The sequence below is a fragment of the Oncorhynchus mykiss genome, chromosome 9, assembly GCF_057628025.1.
Source record: "Oncorhynchus mykiss isolate SJ-2025 chromosome 9, ASM5762802v1, whole genome shotgun sequence".
NCBI classification, from domain to species: Eukaryota; Metazoa; Chordata; class Actinopteri; order Salmoniformes; family Salmonidae; genus Oncorhynchus; species Oncorhynchus mykiss.
In genome coordinates, this window is record NC_143030.1 from 51,839,485 (window position 1) to 51,859,832 (window position 20,348).

The window sequence follows — 20,348 nt, forward strand, 5'->3', positions numbered from 1 at the left end:
CAGTCTCTCGATGTGCAAAACTGATAGAGACATAACCCAAGCGACTTACAGCTGTAATCGCAGCAAAAGGTGGCGCTACAAAGTATTAACTTAACCTGTTAGAGCTCTAGGGGCGCTATTTCATTTTTGGATAAAAAACGTTCCCGTTTTAAGCGCAATATTTTGTCACGAAAAGATGCTCGACTATGCATATTCTTGACAGTTTTGGAAAGAACACTGAAGTTTCAGAATCTGCAAAGATTTTGTCTGTAAGTGCCCCAGAACTCATTCTACAGGCGAAACCAAGATGATGCATCACCCAGGAATTAGCAGAATTTCTGAAGCTCTGTTTTCCATTCTCTCCTTATATGGCTGTGATTGCGCAACGAATGAGCCTACACTTTCTGTCGTTCGCCCAAGGTCTTAGCAGCATTGTGACGTATTTGTAGGCATATCATTGGAAGATTGACCATAAGAGACTACATTTTCCAAGTGTCCGCCTGGTGTCCTGCGTCGAATTCGGTGCGCAATTGCCAGCTGCTTCTACTTTACCATTTGATTCAGGGGAGAAAGCATGTGTCCAAGAACGATGTATCAATGAAGAGATATGTGAAAAACACCTTGATGATTGATTCTAAACAACGTTTGCCATGTTTTCAGTCGATATTATGGAGTTAATTTGGAAAAAAGTTTGCGTTTTGAGGACTGAATTTATGGATTTTTTTTGGTAGCCAAATGTGATGTATAAAACGGAGCTATTTCTAATACACAAGGAATCTTTTTGGAAAAACTGAGCATCTGCTATCTAACTGAGAGTATCCTCATTGAAAACATCAGAAGTTCTTCAAAGGTAAATGATTTTATTTGAAGGCTTTTATGTTTTTGTTAATGTTGCGTGCTGGATGCTAACGCTAATGCTAACGCTAAATGCTAACGCGAAATGCTAACTCTAGCTAGCTACTTTTACACAAATTATTGATTTCCTATGGTTGAGAAGCATATTTTGAAAATCTGAGATGACAGTGTTGTTTACAAAAGGCTAAGCTTGAGAGATGGCATATTTATTTCATTTCATTTGCGATTTTCATAAATAGTTAACGTTGTGTTATGCTAATGAGCTTGCTGATAGATTTACACAATCCTGGATACAGGGGTTTTTTCATAGCTAAACGTGACGCAGAAAACGGAGCGATTTGTCCTAAACAAATAATCTTTCAGGAAAAACTGAACATTTGCTATCTGAGAGTCTCCTCGTTGAAAACATCTGAAGTTCTTCAAAGGTAAATGATTTTTTTGAATGCTTTTCTGTTTTTTTGTGTAAATGTTGCCAGCTGAATGCTAATGCTAAATGCTACGTTAGCCATCAATACTGTTACACAAATGCTTGTTTTGCAATGGTTGAGAAGCATATTTTGAAAATCTGAGATGATAGTGTTGTTAACAAAAGGCTAAGCTTGAGAGCTAGCATATTTATTTCATTTCATTTGCGATTTTCATGAATAGTTAACGTTGCGTTATGGTAATGAGCTTGAGTCTGTATTCACGAACCCGGATCCGGGATGGGGAGATCAGAAAGGTTAAGGGGGCTGAATAATTTTGCACGCCCAATTTTTCAGTTTTTGATTTGTTAAAAAAGTTTGAAATATCCAATAAATGTCGTTCCACTTCATGATTGTGTCCCACTTGTTGTTGATTCTTCACAAAAAAATACAGTTTTATATCTTTATGTTTGAACCATGAATTGTGGCAAAAGGTCGCAAAGTTCAAGGGGGGCGAATACTTTCGCAAGTCACTGTACATACATCTCCAGTTAGGATTGGGACACTACTGAGTAGTACAGTAAATACAATAAAATAAAAAACAGTGCATTTGGAAAGTATTCCGATGCCTTAACTTTTTCCACATTTTGTTACGTTACAGCCTTATTCTAAAATGGATTAAATTGTTATTTTTCCACATCAATCTACACAAAATACCCAATAATGACAAAGCAAAAACAAAATTATGAAATATCATATTTACATAAGTATTCAAACCTTTTACTCAGCACTTTGTTGCATTACCTTTGGCAGTGGTTACAGCCTTGAGTCTTCTTGGGAATGACCCTACAAGCTTGGCACACCTGTCGTTGGGGAGTTTCTCCCATTGCTCTTTGCGGATCCTCTCAAGCTCTGTCAGGTTGGATGGGGAGCATTGCTACAAGGCTATTTTCAGGTCGCTCCTGAGATGCTCGATCGGCTTCAAGTCCCGGCTCTGGCTGGGCCACTCAAGGACATTCAGAGACTTGTCCCAAAGCCACTCCTGTGATGTCTTGGCTGAATGCTTAGGGTTGTTGTCCTGTTGGAAGGTGAACCTTCGCCCCAGTCTGAGGTTCCTGAGCAAACTGGAGCAGGTTATCAACGATCTCTTCGTACTTTGCTCTGTTCATCTTTGCCTCGACCCTGACAAGCCTCCCAGTCCATGCTGCTGAAAAACATCCCCACAGCATGATGCTGCCACCACCACGATTCACCGTAGGGATGGTGCAAGGTTTCAACGTAGTGATGTGACGCTTGGCATTCAGTATTGGTTTCATCAGACCAGAAAATCTTGTTTCCCATGGTCTGAGAGTCTTTTGGTGCCTTTTGGCAAACTCCAAGCGGAATGTCATGTGCCTTTTACTGAGGAGTGGCTTCCGTCTGGCCTCTCTACTATAAAGTGCTGCAGAGATGGTTGTCCTTCTGAAAGGTTCTCCCATCTCCACAGAGGACCTCTAGACCTGACAGAGGTCACCTCCCTGACCAAGGCCCTTCTCCCCCGATTGCTCAGTTTGACCGGGCGGCTAGCTCGAGTCTTGCTGGTTCCAAACTTCTTCCATTTAAGAATGATGGAGGTGTGTTCTTGGAAACCTTCAATGCTACAGATATTTTTTAGTACACAATCCACAATCCGACACAATCCTGTCTCCGAACTCTATGGACAATTCCTTCAACCTCATGGCTTGGTTTCTGCTCTGACATGCACTGTCAACTGTGGGACCTTATATAGACAGGTGTGTACCTTTCCAAATCATGTCCAATCAATTGAATTTACCACAGATGGACTCCAATCAAGCTGTAGACACATCTGAAGGATGATCAATGGAAACAGGACGCACCTGAGCTCAAATTCGAGTCTCATAGCAAAGGGTCTGAATACTTATGAAAATAAGGTATTTCTCCTAAAATGTCTAAAAGCCTGTTTTTACTTTGTCATTATGGGGTATTGTTTGTAGATTGCTGGGGAAAACATGTCTCAATCCATTTTAGAATAAGGCTATAACATAACAAAATGTGGAAAAAGTCAAGGGGTCTGAATACTTTCCTAAGGCACTGTATATCTGTAATTAATGCATGAATGTAAATGTAACTCCATTTCTATGGTAAGTCCTTCTGCACCTGCTCCCTCCTGCTGTGGCTCAGTGTAATGCCAGGGGCGGCATTGTAGTAGGGTTTGGCCGTCCTCAGCTCCCCCAGGCCCGACTGGCCTTGCCTCTCACACGACCTGACCAGCTCTATAGCCGGCTTCACTTTGGGCCTGCTGCCTCTGGGAGTGGCTAAAGTAGGAGGGGAATCCATCAAAGACCAACATTAAAAACGCACAGACACACACACACACACACACACACACACACCATTCAACAAAGAGAAAGCAAAAAGACAAATCGCTTTCAACAGAACTAAATAACAAAGTAGTGTTCCATTTTACTCTATTCCACTCTATTTAGGTTGAGGCAGATGTACACTACAGGCCAAAAGTATGTGGACACATTATCGTCAAACATCTCATTCCAAAATCATGGGCATTAATATGGAGTTGGTCCCCCTTTGCTGCTATAACAGCCTCCACTCTTCTGGGAAGGCTTTCCACTAGATGTTGAAACATTGCTGCGGGGACTTGCTTCCACTCAGCCACAAGAGCATTAGTGAGGTCGGGAAATTAGGCCTAGCTCACAGTCGGCGTTCCAATTCATCCCAAAGGTGTTCGATGGGGTTGAGATCAGAGCTCTGTGCAAGCCAGTCATGTTCTTCCAAACCGATCTTGACAAACCATTTCTGTATGGACCTTGCTTTGTGCTGGGGGGCATTGTCATGCTGAAACAGGAAAGGGCCTTCCCCAAACTTTTGCCACAAAGTTGGAAGCACAGAATCATCTGGAATGTCATTGTATGCTGTAGCGTTAAGATTTCCCTTCACTGGAACTAAGGGGCCTAGCCCGAACCATGAAAAACAGCCGCAGACCATTATTCCTCCTCCACCAAACCTTACAGTTGGCACCATGCATTCAGGGAGGTAGCATTCTCCTGGCATCCACCAAACCCTTATTGTCCATCAGACTGCTAGACGGTGAAGTGTTTCCAGAGAAAGCATTTCCACTCCTCCAGAGTCCAATGGCGGCGAGCTTTACACCACTCCAGCCAACGCTTGGCATTGAGCATGGTGATCTTAGGCTCGTGTGCGTGCGGCTGCTCGGCCATGGAAACCCATTTCATGAAGCTCCCGACGAACAGTTCTTGTGCTGACCTTTCTTCCAGAGGCAGTTTGGAACTCGGTAGTGATTGTTGCATCTGAGGACAGACGATTTTCATGCACTTTGCGCTTCAGCACTCGGCGATCGTGTTCTGTGAGCTTGTGTCGCTTACCACTTTGAGGCTGAGCCGTTGTTGCTCCACTTCACAATAACAGCACTTACAGTTATCAGGGCAGGTGTTCTTGGAAAGATGGCATCCTATGACGGTCCCACGTTGAAAGTCACTGAGCTCTTCAGTACGGGCCATTCTGCTGCCAATGCTTGTCTATGGAGATAGCATGGCTGTGTGCTCGATTTTATACACCTGTCATTAACGGGTGTGGCTGAAAAAAATAGAATCCACTAATTTGAAGGAGTGTCTACATACTTTTGTGAGGGGTACCCACATGCTGCCATAACAACGCTAAAGGGGCTGGCTCCTGTCCCCCTCCCTCCTCCGCTGCTGGTGATGAACGTGCTGGACTCAGACACCCTCCTCTTGGCTGGAGTCACCATCTGGGATAACAAACAGTGTGTGTATTTCATTATAAGACCATACTCAGTTAGAATATCACACAAGCCACCAATGGTATGTACTAACTGGTGTTCTGCAGTCTTTGTTCACTTACAGTAAGTAGTACACTGTGCCAAGCTTTACATGGCATTCAATACTCCACACCAGCAATGATTTCCTGCTAACTCAGATAACTAGCTAGTTACTTCCCAGTGGTTATCAGCCACCTGTAAGGGTCCAGAGGGGCGAGGGGGTAGCAGACAGGGGACACTGTCCCTCTCTCTCTCCACGTCAGCGTCGGGGGACATCTGACTCTCGGGAACAAGAGCCTGTTTGGATATAACTGTCTGTCAGTCTCACTTTCTAACATTTCCCAGGCAATGCAATCACATAGCGCAAATACACTGGTATGCATGGTGGTTGGAAGACATTTGCTGTGTGTTGGAACACCAATACTGTTTTATATTCAAGGAATAACTCACTCAAAACCCCTAATTCCTCTGATTTACATTGTTAAATAACGCAAATATGCCAATTGTTTCTGCATTTCGCCGTTATAAGTTAGGGAGCAACACGAAAATTGTTGTGGAAATCCGCAATGCTCAAGTGGAATACAAAACCCACAATGCAATGCTCTCTCTAGAAAGGCTGGCTAGCCAGGTCATTTTTAAACACATGTAACTGCTATTTCCTGCAATCTAGAGCTAAAATAAATACCCCATTAGGCTGTGGTGCTTGGCAAAGTAAAAAAATATATACATCACCAGTAAAAAGTTTGGACACACCTACTTGTTAATTTTTACTATTTTCTACATTGTAGAATAATAGTGAAGACATCAAAACTATGAAATAAAACATATGGATTCATGTAGTAACCAAAAAAGTGTTAAAAAGCTTTGCACATTCTTGGCATTTTCTCAACCAGATTCACCTGGAATGCTTTTCCAATAGTCTTGAAGGAGTTCTCACATATGCTAAGCACTTGTTGGTTGCTTTTCTTTCTCTCTGTGGTCCAACTCATCCCAAACCATCGAAATTGGGCTGAGGTCGGGTGATTGTGGAGGCCAGGTCATCTGATGCAGCACTCCATCACTCTCCTTCTTGGTCAAATAGCCCTTACACAGCCTGTGTTGCGTCTGCATTTGAAGAAACGTTCTAAATTCTAGAAATTATCTGGATTGACTGACCTTAATGTCTTAACCTCTCTAGGGTACGTGGGACGGTAGCATCCCACCTGACCAACATCCAGTGAAATTGCAGAGTGCCAAATTCAAATACAGAAATAATGATTATAAAAATTCTGAAAACATACAAGTGTTATACTTAGGTTTAAAGATTAAGTGCTTGTGAATCCAACCACAGTGTCAGATTTCAAAAAGGCTTTACGGCGAAAGCATACCCATGCGATTATTTGAGAACATCGCCCAGCAGACATATCATTACAAACAGTAACCAGCCAAGTAGAAGTTACACAAGTCAGAAATAGAGATCCAATTAATCACTTACCTTTGATGATTTTCATATGGTTTCACTCAGAAGACATTCATTTACTCAATAAATGTTTGTTTTGTTCGATAAAGTCTCTCTTTATAACCAAAAACCTCAGCTTTGTTTGTGCATTTTCTTCAGTAATCCACAGGCTCAAACGCAGTAAAATTGATAGAAACATGTCAAACAACGTTTATATTCAATCCTCAGGTTGTTTTTAGCCTAAATAATCGATAATATTTCAACCGGACAATAACGTTGTCAATATAAAAGGTAAACAAGAAAGGCGCGCTCTCGGGATTGCACATGAAAAAGCCATTATTTTAACAGTTTTGGAGTGTTTTCTATCCAAATCTACCAATTATATGCATATCCTAGCTTCTGGGCCTGAGTAGCAGGGAGTTTACCGTGGGCACGCTTTTCATCCTTCCTTACTTGAGCTGTCCTTGCCATAATATGTACTTATTCTATTACCAAATAGGGCTATTTTCTGTATACCACCCCTACCTTGTCACTACACAACTGATTGGCTCAAACGCAAATGAACTTTTAACAAGGCACACCAGCTAATTGAAATGCATTCCAGGTGACTACCTCATGAAGCTGGTTGAGAGAATGCCAAGACTGGGAAAATCTCAAATATATTTTGATTTGTTTCACACTTTTTTGGTTACTAAATTATTCCATATGTGTTATTTCATAGATTTGATGTCTTCACTATTATTCTACAATGCAGAAAATAGTAAAAAATTAAGAAAAACGACTGGTACTGTATATATATATTCGTTTTTTGCAACAAAGTCCACAAGGTAGGACAGCGCCAATCTTATAGTCTTTGGGGAGAACCCCGTATGAACTATCATTACAATCCGAGAGCGCAGATTTTTTTGCCTTTCCACTGTAAAATTTCTGTCTACTTGTAAGATGAACAGGGAGTAGAATACACAAGATGCAAATGCTTACCTGGGAGCAGTTGTCATCCATAACAATCTTGACTGTGGTCTTCACGACAGAGGTTCTTCTCTTGCCCACAAACGACTGACAGGAAACAAGGAAACAGGCCTTTGTATCAGTATATCACCCCCAAGATATGCAGACTATTTGGAAAGTATTCAGACTCCTTGACTTCTTCCACTTTGTGTTACGTTACAGCCTTATTCCAAAATGTATTAAATACATGTTTTCCCTCTTCAATCAACAGACAACAACCCCATAATGACGAAGTGAAAACGGGTTTTTAGACATTTTTTCACATTTATTAAAAATAAAAAACTGATACTTTACTTAACTATTCAGACCCTTTGCTATGAGACTCAAAATTGAGCTCAGGTGCATCCTGTTTCCATTGACCATCCTTGAGATGTTTCTACAACTTGATTGGAGTCCACCTGTGGTAAATTCAATTGACTGGACATGATTTGGAAAGGCACACAATGTCCCACAGTCGACAGTACATGTCAGAGCAAAAACCAGGCCATGAGGTCAAAAGAATTGTCCGTAGAGCTCCGAGACAGGATTGTGTCGAGGCACAGATCTGGGGAAGTGTACCAAAACAATTCTGCAGCATTGAAGGTCCACAAGAACGCAGTGGGCTCCATCATTCTTAAATGGAAGAAGTTTGGAACCACCAAGACTATTCATAGAGCTGGCCGCCTGGGCAAACTGAGCAACCAGGGGAGAAGGGCCTTGGTTAGGGAGGTGACAAAGAACCCGATGGTCACTCTGACAAAGTTCCTCCGTGGAGTCCCTCTGTGGAGATGGAAGAGTCTTCCAGAAGGACCACTATCAATTCAGCACTCCACCAGTAAAAGGCACATGACAGCCCGCTTGGAGTTTGCCAAAAGGCACCTCTGGTCTGATAACCAATATTGAACTCTTTGGCCTGTCTGGAGGAAACCTGGCACCATCCCTACGGTGAAGCATGGCGGTGGCAGCATCATGCTGTGGGGATGTTTTCAGCGGCAGGGACTGGGAGACTAGACAGGATCGAGGGAAAGATGAACAGAGCAAAGTACAGAGAGATTCTTGATGAAAACCTGCTCCAGAGTGCTCAGGACCTCAGACTGGGGCAAAGGTTCACATTCCAACAGGAAAAAGGCCCTAAGCACACAACCAAGACAACGCAGGAGTGGCAGGAGTCTTTGAATGTCCTTGAGTGGCCCAGCCAGAGCCCAGACTTGAACCCTATCAAACATCTCTGGAGAGACCTGAAAATAGCTGTGCAACGACACTCCCCATCCAACCTGACAGAGCTTGAGAGGATCTGCAGAGAAGAGTGGGGGAAACTCCCAAATACAGATGTGCCAAGCTTGTAACGTCATACCCAAGACGCAAGGCTGTAATCATTGCCAAAGGTGCCTCAACAAAGTACTGAGTAAAGGGTCTGAATACGTACGTAAATGTGATATCTGTTTTTAATTTGTAATAAATTTGCAATATGTTTTGCTTTGTTTATTAGGGGGTATTGTGTGTAGAGTGATGTGGGACAAAAACTTTTAGAAATGATCCATTTTAGAATAAAGCTGTAACATAACAAAATGTGGAAAAAATCAAGGGGTCTGATTACTTTCCGAATGCACTTTAAGCCTCCAACAGTTAGGCCAAAAAACACATTCATTATCATGGATTGATTTGTGAAATCTGCGGGGGAAAAGCTGTAAAAAAATATTTTATGATCAGTTTTGCCTTGTAGTTCACAAAGAATAAGATTACATAGGGCCACAGTTCTCAGGCTTAGGGGCCATCTTGTCTCCTGTTAGCAGGGTAGTATTCACTAGAAACCAAACAGAACAAAACCTGCCGAACAGGAGAAGGACATACCTGAACTTGTCCAATAAGAAACTTTTTGTGTTGGAAAACGTTCGTTGCAAAATGTTTTCCTACGGTGCGCACTAATGAATACACTGCGGTAGATATAAACGCTACCTACTTTGTTCTTGTTTCCGTAGACGCTCCTGGCTGCCTGCATGATGTCCAGGGAGGAGCTGAAGTGGATGGTGAGGTGGGAGCCCTCCACCCCACTCACACACAACGGCTCTGTCAGCTTTAACTTCAGCACCCTCCTCCTACCCTCCTCTGGACAGAGAGCACACATGTGAAAGTAGACAGCAGGGTGTTTCCCGAACACACACAAGGGCATTTTCAGTGCACACACACCAGGGCGTTTTTAGTAATATGAAATGTGCAGAAACTTTGCAGATATAAATGTATTGAATAGAGTTGACGCCATGGCGGACAGTCATATCTGTTCTATGCAACACATTCTTTCCACCCTACTAGATGGGCATTAGATGGCTAGCTTTGACTTGTGGGCTGAGAGAAAAGGTGAGTGTTTGTCCATATACGTTTGGTTACCTGTGACCGTGTAACTGTGGACTTCATTCTCAGGGATACAGGCTGTGTCCCACTGACCCTCCTGTGGAAAAATTCCAATACAAATTTTTTGCTGACCTGCAAGGGTAACCAGTCCTACCACTGATCCCCCTAATTCTGAATCTATCCTATCCACCTAACTCGGACTCTAGACTCTGAGGGAAAGTCAATTCCAAATATAGCACGTAATGCTGCCAATGGTAGAGTGAATAATTGATGCCTATATTATACTTTTTCTATTTTGTATAATCTGTAAGCCATGTGGCTACGGCAAGTAGATTTGATCAACATTCAGTTCAGGACTCATTTCACTTTGTGCATTACTGTACGTCAAATAAACCTTGGTGATGGTCAGTAAGGGGTGGTTTCCTGGATCCAGATTAAGCATAGCTCTGGACTTTAATGGAGATTCTCCATTGAGAATGATTTAAAATCCAGGACTAGGCTTAATCTAGGTCCGGGAAACCACCCCTTAGTGTTCACAGTCATGTCAAGTGTCAGCGGTACCTGTGCATCCTCATCGGCGAGAGAGAAGTAGAAGGAGACGCTCTGACTTCCCAGGTTGAAGTCGATCCAGAACTCCTCCAGTTTCTCATCAGCGGGCATCAGCAACTGGGGGCACACATCACAGTTGACTCAATCGGACAAATTGAACATCTCTTAAGCAACTGAAAAACATTTGGTTTGCATGCATTAACTGTGTGTGTGTGTGTGTGTGTGTGTGTGTAGGGACTGACCTCATGTTTATCCAGAAACACCTCCAGACAAGGGTAGGAGAACACTCTGGGAGAGAAATAACAGGCATATGTTGTGATATAGTAGTAGAGCCGTGTGAGTTTTACAGTATGATCACTAATCAAATGTATGTCTGTGTACCTTCTCCCATCTCCCTGCATCCCATTCAAAAGGTTTAGAAACCTGCGGCAGTCCTGCAAAGACACGTTGCATTGTCCCATTAAGCATTATAGAATAAAACGTACATAACTGAACTTGACACAGATGTCAATTCAACCAGTTGTGTAAATTACTTAAGTAAAAATACTTTCAAGTACTACTTAAGTCATTTTTTTTTGTATTTGTACTTTACTTTACTATTTATATTTTGGACAACTTTTACATTTACTTCCCTACATTCCTTATGAAAATAATGTACTTTTTACTCCATACATTTTCACTGACACCCAAAAGTACTAGTTCTATTTTGAATACTTAGCAGGACATGAAAATGGTCCAATACACACATTACCAAGAGAACATCTCTTGTCATCCCTACTGCCTCTGATCTGGCAGAATCACTAAACACAAATGCTTAGTTTGTAAATGATGTCTGAGTGTTGGAGTGTGCCGCTGGCTATCCGTAAATTAAAAAATAAAATGGTGCCGTCTGATTTGCTTAGTATAAGGAATTTGAAATGATTTATACTTTTACTTTTGATACCTAAGTATATTTTAGCAATGAAATGTACTTTTGATACTTAACATTGAAAACCAAATACGTCTAAATGTAGTATTTTATTGGGTGATCCACTTTTACTTGAGTCATTTTCTATTAAGGTATCTTTACTTTTACTTAAGTATGCCAATTGTGTACTTTCCCACCATTGAATTCAACGTCTATTCCACGTTGGTTCAATGTAATTTCATTGAATTGAAACAACGTTGATTCACCCAGTGTGGCCAGGTGGGATGTTGTATCCCGGCCTGGGTTTTGCTATAACGGCCAGGCTTTACCGTCTCAAACTCAGAGTCCTGAATTTTGCTGAAGGTGCTAGCAACAAACTCCATGGAGAACCAATCGTCAGCCAGCTCCTTCCTCTGGGCACGGGTGGTCATCCTGCACAGGGCTTCCATCAAGGCTATCTGCAGGTCATAATCTACAGAGAAGAAAGAAAAAGAGAGAGAAAAGGGGGGGTGGGTAGCGAAAGATAGCGAGAAAGAAAGAGAAAAGGAGGGGTGGGTGGGTAGAGAAAGAGAGTGAGAAAAAGAGAAAGTGGGCGAGAGAAAATGTTTGTATATGTGTGTGGCCTCTAATGTAAGCATCCCACTGGGCAAAAACTGGTTGAATCAATGCTGTTTCCATGTCATTTCAACAAAATAATTCAATGTGATGATGTTAAATCAGCGTGGAAAACTGATTGGATTTGCAAAAAGTAATCAACGTAAAGGAATTTTGTATTTTTTTCACCCAACTTGTGTATCGGAGGACGCATGACATTCAACCTTCGTCTCTCCCGAGCCCGTACGGGAGTTGTAGCGATGAGACAAGATAGTAGCTACTACAACAATTGGATACCACGAAATTGGGGAGAATAAGGGGTAAAAATATATATATTTTTTTTAATTATAAACAAATTCTTTTTTACAATGATGGGTTAGGGTTAAAATCCTCCCCTGGCAAAATCCTCCCCTAACCCGGACGACGTTGGGCCAATTGTGCGCCTCCCTATCACAGCCGGTTGTGATACAGCCCGGGATCGAACCAGGGTCTGTAGTGACGCCTCTAGCATCATGCCTTAGAACGCTGCGCCACTTGGGAGCCCAAAATGACATGGCCCAATGACATAGGGAAATGTTTTGCTGATTTCACATTGAATTTACATTGAATTTCTCAACATAGACTATGGTTGAACAGGACACTGGAGGGGCAGAACAGGACACTGGAGGGGCAATTACCTCCACCCTCTACAATTCGACTGGCCAGGTTGTTCCTGTGGAATGAAGCAGACAAACCAGTCAACCAATCAACCAACCAACCAATCAATAGAATTCACGACATGCCTCGCTCATATCAATATCATATTGAATTATTGATATAGGTACCCACCACTAGTTATTATCTACTGTGGGGTTCTGTTGATACAGGGCATTACAGATGGCCACAGTGAGATGATAAATAGAATACACCCATCATTTGAAGTAAAGAATTGAATGTATCAGGATACAGCCCTCTGCGTCACATACATTAGATCCGAGGCCTCTTGAGATGATAAGATCTTCTTCTCCTTTTTGAGCTCCGCTGGGATCTTATCCAGAATGATGTTCAGTTTCCGAATAGCCTGTAAAAAATGACATGGACTCAAGTCAATGTACCTGAAAAGCACGTTTTAAGTCATTCAAAAATTATATTGAAGTGTAAAACCATGTCACTGAGCTACACTATCCCATTCAGAGACTTGGGCAATGAGACCCAAGTTGGTTCATTTGCCTCAATAATGCAAAAAATGATATAATCCATTATAGTAGTAACTTATGCAGCTGAACCCACGTAGATTGCTTTATAGGACATATTCTTTATACACTTCAGAAATGTGGCATTATTTTGGTCAACATTGAAATAACTCTCCCTCACCTCTTTCTGGATCATTATGTGGATTCTTGGGTCTGCAGCCAGCTGGCCAATGAGATGTAGAAAGCATTCAGTGACCTCATATGTTCCTAAAAAAAAGAATCAGTCATAAATGTAGTTAATTTAATGTATTGGACAAGTTATCAGTTAAACACAGACATGCTTGTGTCCTAGCATGTTTTATGATAAGACAATAGGAGCAAAAACTTCAGGATAAGTTTTTAAAAAGTGCACACATACCCTCTAGACTTGTTTCATGAACAACCTATTGGAGGAAAAACAAAGCGGCAGATAATGGTAGCTAAAGTGCAAATTTAGAAGAAGAAAAAATTGCTAGAAAATAAACTACTTAAGTTCTTTAACTATATTATAAACAGCAATTGTCTGGTCAAGCACATTTGACTATTTCCACATTCAATGCTCACCATTACAGAGTCAAATAAGTCTTCAGCTAGGTTCAGCAAGGTCTCATTCCTCTGTGTGCATGCCTCGATCCACAACAGCCTTGCTTTCTCAAACCACTGCACCATGTGCACACAGACAGATACTCACTCAATCCACCACTCAATATAAATATATTCACATAATGTATAGCTCATACAACAAACATAAGCCTGCTATAATATGGTTATAAATGTAGGGTGGCCATATACGCAGTGGCCAGTTTATTAGGTACACCAACCTAGTACCGGGTCAGACCCCCTCTTTGCATACAAAACAGCCTGAATTCTTCAGGGCGTGGAAACATTGTTCCAATTGGTATCAAGGGACCTAACGTGTGCCAGGAAAACATTCCCCACACCTCAAAACCATCACCAGCCTGTACCGTTGACACCAGGCAGGATGGGGCCTTGGACTCATGCTACTTACGCCAAATCCTGACTCTGCCAACAGCATGACTCAACAGCAACCGGGATTAGTCGGACCAGGCTGTTTTTCCACTCCTCAATTGTCTATTGTTGGTGATTGCGTGCCCAATGGAGCCCCTTCTTCTTGTTTTTAGCTGATAGGAGGTGAACCCCACTCCTGGTGTGGTCGTCTGCTGCAATAGCCCATCTGTGACAAGGACTGACGAGTTGCTGTTCTGGACAACCACAGTTGTACTGTGTTGTTATTTGCCTGTTTGTGGCCCGCCCATTACTTGCACGATTCTTGCCATTCTCCTTCGAACCTCCAATCAACAAGCTGTTTTTCGCTCACAGTACTGCCGCTGACTGGATCTTTTTTGTTTGTTGCACTATTCTCGGTAAACCCTAGACAGTGTTGTGCATGAAAAGCCCAGGAGGCTGGCTGTTTTTTAAATACTGGAACCAGCACTGACGATCATACCACGCTCAAAATTGCTTAGGTCACTCGTTTTGCCCATTCTAATGTTAAATCGAACAGTAACTGAATGCCTCTGCCTATCTGCCTGCATATATAGCAAGCAACTACCACGTGACTCACTGTCTATAGGAAAAAACTGTTTTCATGAACGGGGTGGTATACCTAATATACTGGCAACTGGGTGTATAATAGGGTTGAAATACTTATCTTTTTGACAAGACCTTGGAGTACCATCCCAGATAAGCCTTGACCTCCAGGTAAAGCCAGGTTTTTCCCAAATTTGTGCAGGATTGTGAGTCCCAAACAAGCATGCTTGACATTTCTGTGATCTAATTCCTAAACAAAGAAAATTAGAACCACATAAAACACTAAACCAAAACATGGAAGAATGTGAATAGACTGTCCTTAGCTAGCTACTTGCAAATAAAGTACATTTACTCACAAGTAACAAGTGGGATTACTCCTGGGCAAAAGCATCCAAAGACATATAGAACTTGTGAGTTGAGCAGAAGAATGTAACGTTACAGTCCATCCTTACCCTACTAACAAGTTTGTCCAATTTGGCGAGGAATTGTTTGGAACATCTCCAAGTTGTTCCCTCATCATCTTGCAAGAAGTCACCCAATGCCTGAAAATTGCTGTTCTTAAGCACCTCATCAACCAGCTTCTCCAACTGCAAGAACAGGGTTAGCAGATACATGTCATCGCTAGCTAGCAGATACCAAGTTTAAATTAATAGAACTAACGTTACAATTTTCACATACTAGACATACTTTGAACCGTTTTTTTTTACCTGTGGGTCCTGAGGTGGCGCCATCATACATTCATCCACTGTGAAAGATCATTAAATGAAAGTGGATCTTCTTTAGATAAGTGTAATCCTTAGCTAAAGCTGGCTAGCTTACAATAAGTGTCATGCTGTGTTGTCACCACAGACGTAAAAAGCAGGTTGTCACTCAGATATAAGATAGCTAACCTTAGCTAGCGACGTTAGCCACCTAACGTTAACAGTTAACGTTACCGTCGCTAGCTAAAGTTGACAATTCAGAGCATAGCGTTAGCGTGTTCATTTCCCTGTACATTGAGCATAACAACATTACACACTTCATTTTGTAAATACACAATGGTGATCGTAAATAGTGTGACTGAATACATTTAGTTTTTGACAAAATAGATGTTATTCTAGCTTGCAAACGATCAACATTGCTAGCTACCTGTCAGTTTTCCTCAGTGAAGTTGTGAGTCGAGTGATGGATGCTGGAGCGCGCGAAAATAATGGTAGACCAGCATGCGCACGGTGTGTCTGGTGCGCAGATACTGCACACAAAGTGCGTCTCCTTTCTCTCGAAGTGTACACTCGTTCACTACTTCACACAAATCTGAAAGCACTGGATTAGTGGAGGCATTGGCTAGCTAGACGGAGTTTCCAACATCACTATACCAGTCAAATCAGTTAAGTATCAAAAGTAAATGTAATTGCAAAAATATACTTAAGTATCAAAAGTAAAAGTGTAATTCATTTTAAATTGCTTATATTAAGAAAACCAGACGGCCCAATTTTCCTGTCTTTATTTTATTTACGGATAGCCAGGGGCACACTCCAACACTCAGACATAACAAACAAAACATTTGGGTTTAGTGAATCTTGTCAGATCAGAGGCATTAGGGATGACAAGGGATGTTCTCTTGAAAAGTGCGTGAATTGGACCATTTTCCTGTCCTGCTAAGCATTCAAAATGTAACAGGCACTTTTGGGTGTCAAGAAAAATGTATGGAGTCAAAATTACATTATTTTCTTTAGGAATGTGGTGAAGTAAAAGTTGTAATACATATAAATAGTAAAGTAAAGTACAGATACCTCCAAAAAACACTTAAGGGTTTAGTGATTCTTGTCAGATCAGAGGCAGTAGGGATGACAATACTTTAAGGTATTTTTACTTAAGTACTTTATACCACTGGTGAGCAGCTTGCTCTGGCCAGTGATAGTCTGGACGTTTTAAAGTTGTTTTGGTGTTGGTAGAATTTACGGTTTTGGCGCTACAGGTGGCAGCGCAGTAGAATAATAATTCTAATTATAAGTATGAACAGTTTCTAAAGTTGTGCTTTGCTTCCCGTAAGATCACCTAAATATTGTATGCTGATGACTCCAGGTGAGCAATCAGAGCTTTTGAGGATGACTGGGTGAGAGATAGTAAAATGGGTAGTTGAGTGAGAGGGGTCATTCCACCAATTCGGTGCATTTTGAGAAGTGTAACTTGGTCAAAGAATACTTTTTGTTTCACCTAATTTTAACAGTCTGTCATAAAGAGCACATGTTCAACTTGATAAAAACAAGTTTTCCCTATCAAGAGGTTAAACAAAATAATGACCATAGTAAGTGCCAAAACAAAGTAACAGGGTTGAGGATTTCATCTTAAATCAGCCATAAATCCCCTTGTGACAGGGGGATGGAAGCTTGTTGTGTGCATCAGGAAGTGGCAATTGAATGCAAGCTTCACCCCAAAAAATAAATGGTTAAAACATGTATTGCCTGTCTACCTATGGGTAACAGGGTTGACCTGTTAAGCTCAACCCGTTCAGTTTTCCACCACAAAACACCAGAAAATGGCCAGGCATTAATGCTTAGGCGTTAATTATCCAAACACATTGGCACAGCATCAGTGAGATTTGAACCTACAATCTTCTGTTTTCTTTCCATGGAATTAGTCCACTCCACCACCAGGATGGAACTAGCATACCATGTTTTTTAAATCATACAAAGCTGTTCATTTTAGTCTATTAAAACAGACCACATTTCAAAGGAAACAAGCACTCATTAGGTGGGTGGGTGGAATTAGTGTGCACGGCCAACACACCTGAACACACTTAACAGGGGCACGCACAATACCATCGGGGGTACGACAAATACAAATCAAGGGCCAAAGTATTGACACGTTTTGTTGAATTGAGAGGCTAGCTTAAAGTTTTCTTTACTGACCATAATTTTCACTTGTCTGAATGCTGGCATGATGACGAGTTTCTCACACGACTGGCCTATCTGGGAGATGTTTTTTTTCCGCCTGAATGATTTGAATCTAGGATTACAGGGACTCTCCGCAACTATATTCACTGTGCGGAACAAAATTGAGGCTATGATTAAGAAGTTGGAGTTCTTCTCTGTCTGCATCAACAAGGACAACACACAGGTCTTTCCATCATTGTATGATTTTTTGTGTGCAAAAAATCGGACAATGTCAAATGTGATATAGAGAAGCACCCGAGTGAGTTGGGGGCGCAATTACCCAGGTACTTTCCCGAAACAGATGACACAAACTACTTGATTTGTTATCACTTTCATGCCCTGTCTCTAGTCCACTTACCGATATCTGAACAAGAGAAACTCATCGAAATTGCAACAAGCGGTTCTGTGAAAATTTTATTTAATCAGAAGCCACTGCCAGATTTCTGGATTGGGCTGCGCTCATAGTATCCTGCCTTGGTAAATCGCACTGTTAAGACACTGATGGTCTTTGCAACCACATACCTACAGTATGTGAGAGTGGATTCTCAGCCCTCACTAGCATGAAACCTAAATGCAGGCATAGACTGTGTGTGGAAAATTATTTAAGACTGAGACTCTCTCCAATACAACCCAACATTGCAGAGTTATGTGCATCCTTTCAAGCACATCCTTCTCATTAACCAGTGGTGAGTTATTCACAATTTTTGATGAGCAAATAAGGTTTTATATGTAAGATGGTTAAATAAAGAGCAAAATTATTGATTATTATATTATTATTTGTTCCCTGGTCCTATAACGAGACGGGTTGTGACAAAAACTCACTCGTTCGTGTAGTGTGTGTGTGTGTGTGTGTGGCAGGCTTACAATGATGGCAAAAAACAACATTTGAGAGTGCGCTGACCCTGGTGCTAGAGGGGGTATGCAGCTGGAGGTTGAATGTTTGAAGGGGTACGAGACTATAAAACGTTTGGGAACCACTGAGATAGAGGATAGAGAAAGTGTTGTTGATGCTGAGAACAGAATGTATACGTTTTAAAATAACATTCGTAGAACATTCTCTGAACGTTACTAAAGTTCTCTTGTGTTTTTTATGTAACGTTTTCTTAATGTTCCGTGAACAATTTAAGAACATGGCTTTAAATAGAACCATGAAAAAACCTGTAGGAAACATTATGCCAAAGTACTGACATTTCCACAGAAGAATTCTGTTTCACAACATTCTCTGAACTATTTGAGAACATCCCCAAAGTCAAACCAGTTGGAGAACGTTCCTAGAACATTAACAAAATTGAAATGTAACTATGTTTGAACTTTTAGGAAACATGTTAAAGTAATGAAATACCAAGAAAATTACTTTAGCAAGTCTTTATATTCAGATTGATTCAATTCTCCATATGGTCTTTATTAACGGGCACTTCATTTAATATAACAGACTTTTAACATTCAGTATTGGTGCACAATTTCTACTTAAAATATCAAAGGGACGCAAAAGGCACTCTTTTCGTGGAACGACCCAGAGATAGTTCTATGGATAGTAGGAGAAAGCCTAATCTACAACTATAAGTTGTCCTTTCCATCATATAAGGAAAAATATCAGACAGTTCCCATTCCAAAGGTCACGTGGGCAGCTCTGCATTCACCAAACATAAGAACCAAACCTCTTTACTTTCACCAAAATAATTTGATTAGTAGGCCTACACCTCCTTCAGTTAATTTTATAATTACAGGAACATTTCATTCAGTTTAATTTAGCTCATATAGACAAAAATAGTTGTTGACTACAATTTGACAGAAACATTTGTGACCTAGGCTATGGTTGTGAACAATGTCCACAACACTGTGTAATAAAACATACAAAGACCACAAACATCTAAGTCTAGGGAAATAACGCCCCTTAACAAATGTTACATTAACAGATAAGTTTTTCTTCCACTTTTATGCAAAAAACAAAGGTTCAGGCACAAATTAAAACTGAACACATACAAAAACGTTCATGTATTTAAAGTGAGGCAATTTGGATAGAACCATAAACAGATGTAAAAAAATATATATATAAAAAACTATTTCTGATTTTCAAATTAATATATTTTTTGCAATCAGTGTGTGATGATTCACTCTTGATTAATTAAGTCTAGTTTACAATGTTTGTGAACCAGTTTAGGAATATTCCATCAATATTTACATAATCCTGTACATGACTAGAGTGTATCAATGTCACAGTGTTCATTGTGTGTGTCTTGTGGCACACACCCAGAAGTTAGCTCTACAGTACAAGCCACCCTCACAGCCACCCCACCCTCACAGCCACCCTTGGCAGAACGTCCAACCGGCCTCACAACCACAGACCACGTGTAACCACGCCAGCCCAGGACCTCCACATCGGGCTTCTTCACCTGCGGGATTGTCTAAGATCAGCCACCCGGACAGTTGATGAAACTGAGGAGTATTTCTGTCTGTAATAAAGCCCTTTTGTGACAAAAAACTCATTCTGATTTGCTGGGCCTGGCTCCCCACCCATGGCTGCACCACTGCGCAGTCATGTGAAATTCATAGTTTAGGGCCTAATGAATTTATTAGAAATAGGAATGACTTCTATTTTAGCCCTTGGCAACGAAGACGCTCGTTGGCGCACACGAGCAGTGTGGGTGCAATAATTGAATAACATGGAGTACTAACATTCGGAAAGTATTCAGACCCCTTGACTTGTTCCACATTGTAAGTAACCTAATGAATGTCGATCTAACTGCCATGAATGCCTCTGCTGATCCTATAGCGACTGTATGCAGTAATCATTT

General features: G+C 41.2%; 1 protein-coding gene and 1 long non-coding RNA gene across 2 annotated transcripts in view; one reads left to right on the top strand and one right to left on the bottom strand.

Annotated features, from left to right (window-relative positions):
• Positions 1–15,802, bottom strand: part of sycp2 (synaptonemal complex protein 2) — a 67,739-nt gene extending 51,937 nt beyond the window's left edge. Inside the window, exons 1-17 of the mRNA XM_090185811.1 lie at positions 15,346–15,802; positions 15,091–15,225; positions 14,760–14,888; positions 13,652–13,756; positions 13,467–13,491; positions 13,230–13,315; positions 12,842–12,936; positions 12,554–12,588; positions 11,612–11,754; positions 10,757–10,809; positions 10,618–10,663; positions 10,388–10,492; positions 9,863–9,923; positions 9,438–9,583; positions 7,472–7,546; positions 4,914–5,022; positions 3,396–3,553 (exon numbers count right to left, since the gene is read on the bottom strand). Of these exons, the coding sequence (XP_090041937.1) occupies positions 3,396–3,553; positions 4,914–5,022; positions 7,472–7,546; positions 9,438–9,583; positions 9,863–9,923; positions 10,388–10,492; positions 10,618–10,663; positions 10,757–10,809; positions 11,612–11,754; positions 12,554–12,588; positions 12,842–12,936; positions 13,230–13,315; positions 13,467–13,491; positions 13,652–13,756; positions 14,760–14,888; positions 15,091–15,225; positions 15,346–15,372 (1,533 nt within the window). The 5' untranslated portion in view covers positions 15,373–15,802. The remainder of the gene's footprint in view (positions 1–3,395; positions 3,554–4,913; positions 5,023–7,471; positions 7,547–9,437; positions 9,584–9,862; positions 9,924–10,387; positions 10,493–10,617; positions 10,664–10,756; positions 10,810–11,611; positions 11,755–12,553; positions 12,589–12,841; positions 12,937–13,229; positions 13,316–13,466; positions 13,492–13,651; positions 13,757–14,759; positions 14,889–15,090; positions 15,226–15,345) is intronic.
• LOC149981255 (uncharacterized) lies at positions 263–1,648 on the top strand. The gene is made up of 2 exons (XR_016483482.1): positions 263–829; positions 1,198–1,648. It is a non-coding gene; the product is annotated as an uncharacterized LOC149981255 (long non-coding RNA).
• Positions 15,803–20,348: the final 4,546 nt, after the last annotated feature.